Genomic DNA, 14678 nt, shown 5'->3' on the forward strand with positions numbered 1-14678 from the left:
TTCCATGTTTTATTTGAATTTGTGCACGTTTGTTATCCTGCATTTTTAGTTATTGTCCTGTTCTGAAAATGTTCCATCTTGTGACATTAATTAGTAATCCAGGAAGCGCTTATTCATGTTTTTAAAGGCAAGATTGTTTCAAGTGACTCAACCCCTCATAAAGATGCATCTCAAATATGAAGCTAGCAGCTATGTTTAAAGCCTCCTTTACATTACTTGACTCTTCTGTGCAGTACATAATATTACCTTTAAGTTGGGGCATATGATATTGAGAATTGAATGAAATCACAACAACAAATTGAATGCCATTACATCTTTATTAGTTTACTGTGTGATTTGACTGTGTGTACTTGGCCAAAACTGTCCATGTTCTGTCATCAACTTTAACTAAACAATGTACATATTTCTTTTGTTTTTTATATATAAATATTACATTTTTATATGTAAAATTTGTGGGAAATCTGTTTTTTACTGTAAATACATAAAACAGTGTGGGAAAAGTAATAATAAAATAATAATTAAAAAGTTGGGGGTAGATATAGTTTCAAATGTATGCACCTATATTTCTGAGTTATGTAGCTTTGTAGAGTGAGGTCTCAGCTGTACATGAACAAGTTCATTTTTAAATAGAAAAAACTGGCATAATTCAATTATTGTCAACTCCATTACATACAAACACATCCGTTTTAATATATAACAATCCAAAAAATTTTATTTGTAATATCTGTTATTTACTATTGTGTCCAGTTGAACCATTTCTGAAACTTAACAATTTTTCAGCTTATTCTGAATTGTGAAACTATAATTATGTAAGTTAGTATTTTTTTTAGTGGCAAAATTTTTATTTCCCAAGCCCACTGAATGCATCATAGCACACCGTGTCTTCAGTCAAGATTTTGTTGACGGATACAAAATTAACTCACAAAGCTGGCATGCTGCCAAGCAGTAGTAATTTAGGTAGTATCCATAGATATGTGAAAGTACAACTGGATCAGGTTGATTGTTAACATACAATATGGAGAGAAATTGTCCATACAGTAGGTATTCTGTAAAAATACAAAGTAAATATGGAGGTACATATATAATGTAAGGGCATTTGAAGAACTGTTCAGTCTGTGGTTGACCTGACTCAGTTGGCCTGATTCACTCTGTGGTCGGCCTGGCTCAGTCTGTGTTTTGGCCTAGTTCAGTTTGGCTTGGTTCAGTCTGTGGTTTGCCTGGTTAAATCTGTAGTTTGGCGTGATTTTGTCTGCAGATTGCCTGGTTCAGTTAAGAATTTCCCTTGCGGTAACTTTACGTGTGGTGTATAGCACGTAGGCTCATAATAATACATGCAAATTGGGCTGTACTTGGAAAAATAACTTTAGAAAAAGAGCCAGGCATGAGTGATAGACATGCGTAAACGTCAGAAACTGCCACTTCTGTTCACTAAATGTAGTTTTAGAGAAGAGTTATGAGTATATACTATTATGTTATAACACTGTCCTGCATTAAACTCATGTGAGACAGAACACATGTGGACACTTGTCGGCTCCACAGCCAGAGCACAAGTTATTAGGTGTTGAGCCAAACTTCACGTGGTTTTAGCACTGCCTGCATTCAAGTCTGCCGCCCCTCCAGTAAGTAATGCGTAAAGCCCATATGCCCAAAGTAAAACCCTGTCTGCTCAAGACTTGAGCCCTATGACTGAAGGGACACGATAGCATTTAGCTTTAGCACCAACACGCCATTTCTTCAAGGGGCAGAGGCACCTTATCACAGTTTGGTTCATAGTTGAAAATTGGTTCATAATTGAATAGTAAAATGATGCCGGGCATGTGCGTGGAGCCTCATGAAAATACAAAATGTAGTTACAGTGACAGCCCTAGTCTGTGGTTAACTTGGCCTGGTTCAGTCTGTGGTTTGGCTTTGTTCCGTCTGCAGTTGACGTACTATAGTTTGGCCCATCTGGTTTGGTATATGGATTACCCATACACCTCTGAGATGCCCTCAGTGAGACCATGTTGCGCAGTGATCAAACGTGCCCACATACTCCAGCGCTGCACGGTAACAAAACTGGTATTGCTCCTAGAACAAGACAAATTCAGAGTGAGACATTTCATCAGGCATCCTTCTTTGACACTACTGTTCCCCTGCCTCACAGTAAGGACCTTTTTGAGGCAATGGTACTTCTAACAATAGGTTACGCAGATGACATCACAATATTCTGAATTCAGGCAGTGAGAACTGGGTGAGTAATGACATTTTCCTGAGCTCAAAATGCAATGTGCGAGAGCTGTTACAGTCTGATAAATATAAAACTGTAGCAGATGGAAATTACCCCAAGGCTAGAATCGGTCATATTTACATTTGTCTAAATGTTCATTCATATGTATCATTACACATTTTCTTAAATAAATAAATACAACTGGATAATATTTAATTTGTATCTAAATTGTACACAAGGAAAATCAAACCGTATTAGAAAACTAATGGGGAACTTAGCTAACCAGTGGGGACAGTGCAGTCTACACTGTACCTTGCACACATGTATCGCTGAAACTGATTATGGGAACATACACACTTGAACTGATTAGGTTTCTCTCCTTAAATAGACCTTTTAAAATGTCATCTCATTTTGAAATATTGAGTAATTAGAACCCAACACATTTTTGATGATTAACTGCATCAAATCTAAATGGCAGTGGTTTGAAGTCTATTACAGAAATTAGCTAAAGAGTAGAAATTTTTCTAAAAATCTACTCTTTACATTTGAGTTTTAGAAACCGTAATTGTTGGATAACAGCATGTATTTATTTGTCCAGTAAAACTAACATTTTAATTTTGCTTTATCAAAACTTAAAGAAATGAAAGCAACTGAAACGCTCTGAGTTTGGAACTCAAAATTTCAAGGCAACTGGTAACTGGGATTTTTTTCCCACTTGCATATGAATTGACCTCCCAAAAGTCAGGCACAATTTATGGAAAGAACACAACACATTTTTCAGACCCTTCAACCCTCAATGTAAAGCCCATAGAAACCTTTTTGGCCAAAAATTAAAGCTTTTTTGTTTGTTTGTTTGGGGGGTATCCTTACTCTCCTTACTCTCCTTACACTGTGTACCATGCTTTCTCAATTTGTGGATAATGGCTCTCACCGTGAGTCCCAAAGATTTACAAAATGGCATTCCAACTTTTTCCAGACTGTGACATGCCAATTACTTTTCTTCTTATCTGCTCCTGAATTTCTTTGGGTTCAATATGGCTGACTTCACCTTGTCAGACAGGTTCTATTTAAGTGATCTCTTGATTTGAAAGTTCTGGCAGCAATCAGGCCTGGGTGTGGCTATGAAACTGAACTCAATAATATGATTAATCACAGTTACCTCATCATTTAACAAGGGGGGCAATTACTCTTTCACACAGGATCATATAGTTTTGGATAGTACTTTTCTTTTAACAAATTAAACATAATATACATTTTTTCCGAGATGATTTTATCAGGTTATCTTTGTTTAATATTTAAATTTGCTTGACGATCTGAAACAGTTAAGTGTGACACACATGCAAAAAAATAAGACATCCCTATAATATACCATTTGAGATTTTGATTTTAGTCAAAAATAAATAAATGAGAGTTATTTTATCTATTTTACACACCGTGTAAAATTTAATTACATTTTTACCAATTTGGCTTAATTAGTTCAGACAGGCAATAATACTGTCCATCAATATGAAAGAACAACATGTCCAAAAAGCCCACTCTGCTTGTGGATATCCAAAATGCAAAATGAGCCTTCAGTAGATCTAAGAGAGCCAAAAAACAACCCTCTTTGAACAGTTTTGGGGGGCGTAGACACCATTTATCACCCATTTATAACTCCATTCTCAGACCTAAATCAAAACGGGGATAAAAATTGGGATTGCCAGGTGTGAGATCACTCATGAGGGGCCTGGACGAATATGCTAAATATGACTTGGGGACAGTTCACACTGCAATAGACCTCGCAAACCAACAGAAACTATTAACAAATAGGTGTGTTAGTTTCAGTGTAGTTAGCTCCTCTCTTCAGATACATGTAAGGTAGTATCCCACCAGCAATCGACCAGAACTGAAGAAGCTGCTTGGATGAGTGTTAAAACATCTTTACTCTAAAACCTTTGTCCTGTTGACAGATATTTTTCTTTTGCTATGGATGATACCTGGATGATTGAGGGGATTCCATAGACATAAAGAGTATGACTTTACATTGGTAAATAGAGTTCTTGTGGCCTCACCTCAGTCTGCACCATGTCTGGCCTCTGGGTGCGGAGTACTTTAACGGTCTGGAACACGTCCACCACCGCCTCATACCTCAGCCGCTCCAGGACGATGCTTAGAGCCACGAATACACCGGTCCGACCTACTCCAGCACTGTACACACACAGACACCACTGGGGTCATGCGTCTACTTGAGAGCACACTGAAATTTTAACGACTAAACTAATACAAGAATCCCATGCATTCCATATGGGGTAAGCCAGCTGTTAAGACATGCATGCCAAATTATGCATGTATACAGTTGAAACCAGAACTTTACAAACACTGTATAAAAAGACATACAGTCTTACAGTCTCATAGATCCAGGATCCTTCCTGCCCAACTCTTCACATGTCTCCAGTAATCTGCAATTGGCGCTGCGGAGATCGTTTCTAAGTTCTTACAGAGGGAACTTCCAAAAGGCTGCGTTATTGGCCCGCACGGCACCCTCACTCAGAAGTATTCTGGTAAAAGGTATTTGATTCTCGACCACTCTGCATTACACTCCAGCTCCATCCCTAGCATCAATAGTTTCATTCCCCCAGAACTGTCACCCCTTTATTACGTCACGGTTGATCACGTCACCTAGGAGCGTGGCACACCAAAACAGACATCACGACGCTTTTAAGATTGTACCCATTGATCCTTCACAGTGGCATCTTTTCGGGGTTAAGTGCAAGTCAAAATTTTATTTTCCAGTGAATCTTACCTTTGGTTGCAAGAGTATCCTCTGCCTGTTTATATCTCCGAAGCTCTATTCTATTAATGTCTGCTGTCATTTCTGCAACATTGTCTCCAAGCACCAACTCCTGTGTGTATTGTAGCACCACAATTTTGCCATGAAAATTATCCCTAAGGGGTGCTCTTTCATCTCCAGGTTGCTCGACCTGTCTGGCTCCATTCCCTCTCTGCTCGACCCAGTCACACTTGACAGTGGCTGCCAGTCCGAACTCGCTTTCTGGTTCCACCAATAACATGGCAGTTGTAGAGGTTATTAATAAGGGCTGTTCCACATCTAAAGTGATCATCACTTCTGAAGGCCAGCCCATGTCAAAAATCCCTTAAAGTCACTCTCACCTTTACTTCGAGTACTCTTTAGAATAGGGGAAGCCACTGCCGCAGCCACTGAAAGCATTTCCACTGAAGCTCTTCAACAACTCGGGCAAGTCTTCATCCGCTATGTCCTGTACATTCGCCCGGCCTTGCATCTTAGCTGCTCAGCGCTCTCTGCATACCTAGTAGGTCTAAAGTCCAATGCTGGAGAATAATCCATGTCATGTTTTTCAGGCAATCCCTGCCTCATGTCCTGCCGGCATTCGCTGCCACACTCTTCTAATAACTTCCTGGCAACTGCTGCCGGCTCATTTAAAGTCATCTGTAAAGCGCTGCCGTGTACATCCCAGTTCATCCTCTGATGTCATTCATCATTTAGGCCACTTCTCATTGCTCAAGTTTCCCAATTCCTAGTATCATTTTCTGACCGCTAATCAATCTAGTATCACCCTGTGGCATAGATTTCGGCACTTCCTTTCTTTGGGGGAGAAGACATCTCCTAAACGTGATCTAACTGGCCTGCCCTTCATCGCAATATCTTCTGCCAGGGTCTGAGCACCAAATCAATGTATTTGCCATTCATAACATGGTTACTACAGTATTAAATGGATTTTATATATAATAGGTATTCTATAAAATGTAAAAAAAAAAAAAAATAAATAAATCTGTGCTATCATTGCCAGGGAGACAGCTCAGGAAATGACCCCCACTGTATGAGTCATAGTAATAAGAGCGTAGAATGGATACACTTGCCCAGATCTAAAATGGGAGGCACTCTGGAGAAGGTTGCAAGTAATAAAAAAATGTTGGACGCAATTTAGCAAAACTTGAAAGGGGCATGATAGATACACAATCTGGCATTTAAAAAATGAAGGAGGCGATGACCACAATTACAACACTGAGGGTCAAGTTCCTGCATTGGGAGGCCAGGTCGCAGATGTGATAAAGGAGACCGGCACGCTTATGAAGCGGCTTGATTTGATGTCATAATGGCCAGGAGAAAAGAAACCACAGAAATAATAGACTTGGAGGACAAAGTCAATCGGGCCACAAGCCCAGTGCGTGCCCACCTAGCCTCTACTCAATAGCAGTTGTGTGTCATCCATGTGTGCAACCATCACAAATAATGTGGGTCAAAACCTTTTTTTGCATGTCTTGATTGACAGCTGCTTATGTTTGTTAAGTAAATAGCTGCCGGCTTATGTGATATGCTAAATATGACTATTCAAATTGACACACACAATAAATTTGATACCTTTGCTAAATTCATTTGCACATCATAAATGCAAAAAGCGCTTTTTATATTTCAATCACCTGCAGTGTACAGTGATAGGTCCATCTTGGCCAAACTGCTCCTTAGTCTTGTGAACTTGTCCAATGAAATCAATAAAGTCTTCTGCTGTTTTGGGGACTCCTTGTTCTGGCCAGCCTGTGAAGTGGAATTGCCTTATGGTTCTGGACTCGACATTCTGAAAAGAAAGGAGTGAATCAACAAAATACAGGTTAAAATAAACAAAAGAGTGAATACTTAAAGGTCCTAGATTACACAAAATTGACGTGAGCTTGAAGCCATATTAATCTGGACCCTTTAAAGGTGCTCGAGGTGCCACCTGCTTGTCGCCATAGAGATGTTAGTGCTTTGTATGGAATTTTTCACAGTATGGCATTAAACCTACTTATCTCTATAAAGATACTCTAGGGAGTGGTGACAGCAACACTTAGAACAGTATGTTTTTTTGGGTATTTTTGAGCAATATTGAAAAACTTGAATATTTAATGGCCTACTGTGGAACATTCCACTTACTTTACTTTAAATAAACAATATCTAAATATATAATGGAATATAAGGTTCATAACCGAGATTTATATATGATATTTTTGGACATTAGGGTCATTTTAGGACCCTATTTTCTGATCTATGTTATGTTGTTTCCTCATCAAAAACATACCTTATATTTTGCTTGATTGGCACATGTTTAACACACACGTGTAGAACGTACCCGGGTGTCTGTGACCTTGAACTCCCGTAGGATGTACTGGGGCATGTTGTACTCAGCCATCAGCTCCAACAGAAAGTACTGGGATCGGGCAGATGTTTTGGTAGGCCAGTACTGGTGGCACTTCTCCTACAAATGCAAACATTGATCTGACCATTAATCTGGATAACACGGGTTCCTTGATTGTAAAATGATATCAAAACAAGATGTGAAAATGTTTATGACTGTTCTTGTCTTGTAATTTCACACAACATAAATACACTTAAAGGGCCCATAATATGCTATTTTCTGGTCTATGTTATAATGTTGTTTCCTCATTAAAACATACCTGAAGTTGCTTTTTGTCTCTTAAATCTCTGTTCCACCATCTGTTCCAGATGTTATGTGGTAATACAAGAAGTGCTCCACTGTGTTTATAATCTCCATACACCTTCATTAGAATCAGTGGGATGATTGTCAATCTCTACTTAACTAAATGTAAAAAGGTGGCTGTTAACTTGAAAACTACCACTACATGACATCACAAAGTGGAACAGAGCATTTTGAGCCTTGGAGATCTAGACAGACCATAAAGGGTTACTCAAACATGTGTGAATGAAACAAAACAACTCCAACTGAGGGATAACACAGATATAAGTCCACATGATAATATAAAATAAAGTACTATTATTTAATGTTGAAAATAATATTCTATTGTCAAAAGAAAGCCTTTTATTTTATTATCATTGTAGTATCTGAATCAGTATTGACCAAAGTCTATTCCTTGGTAGTGAAATCGAGTTTGAGCATCTTGACAAATCTACTCATAGCATTGGATTATTTCTTATTTTCCATTCTTTGTTTTATATGATTTGGAATGCAGGCAATTGAAAATCAGTTGAACCAGTGATGCACAGATTAAATCTGTCTGTTCTATACTTTGCACACCAATGTGTTGCTTCTGATCTTAACAGTCTGATTATTAGGTCTGTAGATTATACAGTCTATTATTACATGTTACGGTTTGTCTGCGTTTGCAGAACAAACTTATGGCTTGAACATCAGCATCAACAACAGCATCGGGCAATTAGACACACACTAGGGGGCTCGGGGACGCTTGAGGACACTGCGCGGTCCAGGAGACACAAGGACATAATATTGTAGTCAGCTTCAGAGTTTGCCTTATTTGCTGGAGGTATTTGGCCGTGGCTGCTTTCCTCATTTCAAGGTTGCCATTTGCTTGTGGAATACCAAGGTACTTGTAACTGTCCTCAAAGTCTACTATTGTTCCTTCTGGGAATGACACCCCTTCTACCTTCCCTCTCTTTATCAGCATTCAGCTACACTTCTCAAGCTCAAATGAGCTTGAGAAGTGTAGCCTGTGTGTGTGTGTGTGTGTGTGTGTGTGTGTGTGGGTGTGTGTAGGGGTGTGTGTGTGTATGTGTGTGTGTGTATGTATGTATATTATATATAATGTTTCACCTTACACATTCACTACACGAGTATAGCCTATCTAGCTTCTCTGGGCACAGACCTTTCAGGGCTGCTCCCTAAGGACAATATGGACAAATAGGAAATAGGCCTAACTTGTTTTTGTTTTACAATTTTCCAATTCCCCTATTTTCATTTTAGTTGGAAATAGGTGGTTTTCCTATTTTGTACAACAAAAATCAAATGCTCAACTGTACATGGAGTATGGATAAGCACTTTTTGGACCTTGCACTAGTATAGAGCTCTCCTGGATGACACACCGTGGGGGCCAGCTGTGTGCTTACCCGTCCCATCTCGCTCAGTCTGGTGAGCATAACCACAATGGTGGAGTTGTGTTCCCACAGCATCCTCCAGAAGTCCTCTGTAGTGTCAGCTAGAGGGCCCTGTGTAGCGATGTACGCCCTCTGCTGTCTGAGGAGGGCACAGACATTCTGACTCAAACATGTGTGACAAGAAGTAAAAGCCAAAGTTAAATCTGTCAACCGGACAAAATGTTGTAGGAGTGAAGATGTTTTGCTGCTCATCCAAGCCGCTTCCTCAGTTCTGGTCAGATTGCAGGTGCACACTGCCTTAAATCCATCTGAAGAGAGGAGCTAACTACAATGAAACTGTAAACAGCTATTGTTTACAGTTTCAGCCTTAATGGCCCATATTCAACCTGTAATGGTCCTACTGGCCCGCTCTATTCTCTTTGTTTCCTTTGTTTGCTTTGGGTCTCAGGATGGAGTTATACATGGGTATATAGATGATGTCTAAGGCCCCCCCATTCCTGTTTCTGAGACCCAAAGAAAACAAAGGAAACAAAGAACAATAGAGCAAGCCTATAGGCCATTAAGGCTGAAACTGTAAACCAGGCCCTTCATTAACCTTGTCCAACCCCCCACCCCTCCCGCCGCCTCCGATCAGCTGACTCAAACCTCCTCACTCCCACAGTCAAACCAAAACATCGGACCTAGGGGGGCCAAGCTTTTGCCATCGCTGCACCCACCCTCTGGAATTTTCTCCCCCTCCACATCAGAAACTCTGACTCATTAAACACTTTCAAAAAACAGCTCAAAACTTACATTTTCCTCACAGCCTATAACCCCCATAAACGACTGCTTCCTCACTACTTGTTTTCTTTGTCCTGTCCTTGTTTTGTCTTACACTATTGTGAAGTGTCTCTGAGTTACTGTGATGTATTATTATTATTATTATTATTATTATTATTATTATTATTATTAGTTGATTATGCAGTAGTTTTGGGGAATATCATATGAGCACAGGTGTATATTTGTATACTGCTCAAACACCCAGAAGCCCTCGTATCCTTGGTCCTACCATCAATCTACTCTCCTCCTTTCAGATGGTAAACACAGAACTTTCCTCCCTTTCTTTTTAACTGGAGCTATCCCCTAACCATCTTCTGACATCTGACCTCCTTGAAAATGCCACTGTTTTTCTGCCTTCATGCTCTCTCCGTCTCACTTGCTCTCACCTCTTTTCTCTCTTTCTCTCATTTCTCTCTCTCTGTCTCCCTCACACTCTCGCTCTTTCCCAGTCTCTCTCTCTACCGTTTATGCTTTTTCTCACAGCTGTAAAATGACAACATAACTTTTAATGAGTAAATGGCAATAAATTCTGTGCTGTTGCGATGGGTGGTGTTGGACCTGTATCCATCAATGAAGCTGGCGTTGATGTAGTCTGAGCCTTGCATTCCTCTGAGGGGCTGCAGACTCACGCGGCTAGGCTCAAACGGCAGGATGGTTAGCAGACGGTTTTTGGATTTGTTGCACAGCAAACTGGCAGTGATACATGTGGAGGGGGTTACTGCACAGCTGGACAGCTTCTGACAAAACAGTAACAGAAACAAGGATGATGGTGGCAGAAATGTAACTTTCAATTGTGTTGAGTTTGTTCTTCGCTTAAAGAAGTTTTTTTTTTTTTATTCTATGGGGTATTAACTGGGGGTATTAATGGGGGCAGTAAAGTAATATTTGGCCCCCAGATAGTATAGTGTAAAAGGAGTTCTTGGGAACAAAATTAGACTGCTCTGTGCTCTCTGCGTCTGATTATGGAGCATTTTCATCTGCAGTGAACTAGCAAGTAATGCTGATGCGCTTTTAGGGAACTAGTTGTTGTTGTTTCCCATATTTCTGCCTGCAAAATTAAGAAATAAAGACTGCAGGCCATTCTTCACAAATAAAGGACTGTCCAAATCTGCTGCTTGTTTAACCTGGTTTATGTCAGATTGAGATGTGGAGTGCTCTGAAATGAGGCAGAAAGTCATCGCAAATATTTGAATCTGATTGGTCAAAGCGTCAACAGCAGAACAAGCCAAGAAATTCAACTTTTGTTAAAACCAGACATCTTCTCTGTCCATAAATACATAAAGTGCTTCCCTTTTTTTATAAAGATTGATAGTAGAAAGAAATTGATAGTTTTCAGATTATAAAATGTGATGATGTCATACTCTCAGAGGGGGGCACGGGGCAGTTTTTTTCTGTTACATTATAATGTACTTTGTCATGAAATATTCAAAAGGTGAATGCACAAATGTTTACCCTGATAATTTCTATCAGTGACTAGACCAAAAAACCTGCTATTTTATGACAAAAATCTTAATCCACCCACCCATTTTCTTCTGGTTATCCGGGGGCCAGGTTGTGGGGGCAGCAGTCTAAGCAGATATTCCCAGACTCCCATCACCCCAGACATGTCCTCCAGCTCCTCCAGTGGGACCCCAAAGGGTAGGTGGGAAGTCTGGGAGTCCCTGCTTAGACTGCTGCCTCCGCGACCCGGCCCCAGATAAGAGGAAGAAAATGGATGGATGTCACCAAGCTTATTTATCTGAACAAGCAAGTGGGGTGCTTTGATGTCTTGAGGGCAAATACTGACCTTGAACTCCAGCTGCATGGGGCTGCAGGTGTGTCCTCGTGCTGGCTGGCTCAGCTGGTGCACGTGCGTGTGAAGGCAGTGGGCTGCCACTTCTGTGTGACCACAGATGGCAGCATCCAGTGCAGTGTTATGAATGAAAACATACTGCTCCTCAGTCTGGATCATGTAGTTTCTCTGTGCGCGCATACATGTCACGTGACCATATATGTCCACAGACTGCTGGTGCTTCATCCTCTCCAACATGGCGTCTATAGCAATGAAGCATCCAGTCCGGCCCACTCCAGCACTTTAAACACACAGCTACGTTAGCCACTGCTACTATCTTTTAATCAGAGGGCCTGGTGAATAATGCCCCCCCAAGAACCTTACGCCATTAGCTTTTTTTTATTTTTTATTTCAAGTTAATCCATAAATTATGAAATTAAAATTAGCTCACAGTAGAGTTGTCAAATGTATTGAAAGTCAGATACTAATCAACACTAAAATTAATATAGTATTGGAACTAGAACATTAACAGGATAAATTTCAGCTTTCCTGAAAAGTTTTAGTATGCATTTGAGCTTAATCAGAATAAGTATAAGACATAATGGGAACATAAAGAAAGTGCTATTATTTTGTGTATGAGATTTACATTATATTCATATTCAATTCAGTATGGAATCAAGTTTGAAATTGAGACAATACTAGGTCACAGAAGAAATTGACAAAAACCCATTCATTAGGAAAATTTTGATTAATATTCTGTATTCAAGTAAATAAGACATGATAGATATTCCCTTAACTACTGAAATACAGAGATGGTACACCACATGGGTATACTGGCACAAAAATAACAGTTACATCTAATGACTGTGATTTAGTGTGACTAGGCTGTAGTGTGATCATGCTGTTTTTCAGTGTCTAAAAACAGGTTTTAATCAGAACTCCCCTGAGCTACATTTAGAAGTGCTGAGTTCTTACCTGCAGTGCACCACAATGGGCCCACCATCCGGGGGCCTCCAGGCTCGGACCTTGCACAGGAAACCCAGCATGTGAGTGGGATATTCGGGCACACCATGGTCAGGCCAGGCCACAAACTGGAACTGCCGTACTTCTCTTTTCATACTGCAGCCATTCTAGACATACGGTGTGCACACATGAGGCTTGCAGTACATAGCTTGATTATAGAGTTACTGAGGTAAGTTTGTGGTTTAGTGGTACTACAAAGCTGGATTAGTTCTTATTGGGGTAGATCTCTATGGTAACATGTGCCTAAACACATGCCCTAAACACATGCCCTAAACACATGAAAATCCAGCTGCTGTGAGTTGAGCGAGCAGCTTGTATGTGGAGCAGAGGGGAGAGGAGATTTGAAATGAACAATAATATTTATAAAGAGGAATCTTGAACATGCAACCTGTTTAATCACATTGTATTCCATTAAATACATGCTATTAAATCTATAAAAGTTGTACCACTTTTATGAATATTTGTATGAAGCTGTGCATCTGGCATAGACAAAAGCACCGTCCATTCAGTCCTTGGCGTGGTATGACGAGCTGTGATATGACTTAAGCACATTTGTACTTTAAGCTTGTGCTTTCTTGATAAATGTTTACATTATACTCAAAACGTTTCATTGTGCCGTTATTGGTAAGTGCCAACTCCAAACCGTGCTCCTTTGGCTTATAATTTTTTCATCATCTTCAGCATTTCTAAATGTTGAGTTGCTTTTTATGCTAATCACATCACAACACATCATAAACCTCTGGGAGATAAAGTATATGTTGACCTTTCCACGACCTGATGCGTGGTAGGCCCACCTTGTGGAGGGTAAAAGTGCGCAGACTGTAGGTGGCCAGCTCCACTGTGTCCACGGTGCTCACTTGCATGATACCGTAGGTCTCTGTGCCACGGCTCGGCCAGTACTGCTCACACTTTATCTGTAGTCCAAGAACCAAGGAGGAACATTAAGAACAGTAAAGAGAAAATAAAAAACAAACAAACAACACACTTAGTGATCTCAAATGATTTTTATGTGGATATGTGTGGGAGATTCTGAAAAACCGTGAAAGTGTTTTACTACTACATTTTTTGTTAAGAATGTCAAAATGGACTAAATAGAGTGAACTATTTGTGTCATTTACAGTCAACTCTCAACAAGCTGTTTTAGGAAATGGAATGTTTAAATTTTTGTAGTTAAAATGATAAAATCAGGGGCACTATATCCAGTTAGGGATACAATGGTATGACTACCTCCGTTGTATGTTATTTACATCCTATAGTCAGTGGAGTTATTGACTTATCTATAATTTGAAATATTGTTACTTAGGTTTTTTGTGCACAGTGCACTCACTCGAGAGTTCTCTTCCAGGCGTGTCATCATGACGATAGTACAAACATTCTGTTCCCACACCATCCTCCAGAAGTCCCCCAGCGTCCCCAGCAGTGGCCCCTGAGTGGCAATGTATGCATTCTGCTTCCTGTAGCCATCAATGTAGTTAGCATTGATGTAGTCACTGCCCAGGACCCCTGAAGCAGAAACAGGCTGCCACTTCATCCACAGCATAATCTTTGCAGACATTTAAAAACAGGTGCTTTACTTGACTTTTTGTACAATGCATTTACTATAACAAATACTATAAACAATAACTATAGGATAATTACGCTCTAACATACATTATAATGACCAAATACAACACATTTAAAAAAGAAGCAAACTAATTCTGGAAATGCAAACAAACTAAATAGCTAAAGAGCCTAAAGAGGCTAGATTGATTCTTGTGAGTATTAAGCCGTGTTATAATGATGTTACCTCATCAAAAAAATACCCGGAGTTGTGTTTTGTTTCATTCACACAGTAATCCTGTATTATTTAGTCTACATTTCCAAAACTCAAAATGACTGATGTCATAAAGTGGTAGTTTTCAAGTAAGCATCTATGTTTTACCTTTTGTTCAGTACAGATGGGCAAGTGTAGGGCTGAAATCATCAACATTATTTTAATGAAGGTGTATAGAGTT

At 39.8% G+C, this 14678-nt stretch overlaps 1 protein-coding gene across 1 annotated transcript in view; it reads right to left on the reverse strand.

Annotated features, from left to right (window-relative positions):
* Positions 1–1890: 1890 nt before the first annotated feature.
* The window catches only part of LOC117369864 (receptor-type tyrosine-protein phosphatase S-like), a 48145-nt gene continuing 35357 nt past the window's right edge, over positions 1891–14678 (reverse strand). Inside the window, exons 21-30 of the mRNA XM_055221042.1 lie at positions 14012–14187; positions 13479–13598; positions 12637–12791; positions 11677–11962; positions 10449–10627; positions 9084–9210; positions 7333–7458; positions 6647–6801; positions 4258–4393; positions 1891–2067 (exon numbers count right to left, since the gene is read on the reverse strand). Of these exons, the coding sequence (XP_055077017.1) occupies positions 1990–2067; positions 4258–4393; positions 6647–6801; positions 7333–7458; positions 9084–9210; positions 10449–10627; positions 11677–11962; positions 12637–12791; positions 13479–13598; positions 14012–14187 (1538 nt within the window). The 3' untranslated portion in view covers positions 1891–1989. The remainder of the gene's footprint in view (positions 2068–4257; positions 4394–6646; positions 6802–7332; positions 7459–9083; positions 9211–10448; positions 10628–11676; positions 11963–12636; positions 12792–13478; positions 13599–14011; positions 14188–14678) is intronic.

Source organism: Periophthalmus magnuspinnatus, chromosome 4 (assembly GCF_009829125.3).
Source record: "Periophthalmus magnuspinnatus isolate fPerMag1 chromosome 4, fPerMag1.2.pri, whole genome shotgun sequence".
Classification (NCBI taxonomy): domain Eukaryota; kingdom Metazoa; phylum Chordata; class Actinopteri; order Gobiiformes; family Gobiidae; genus Periophthalmus; species Periophthalmus magnuspinnatus.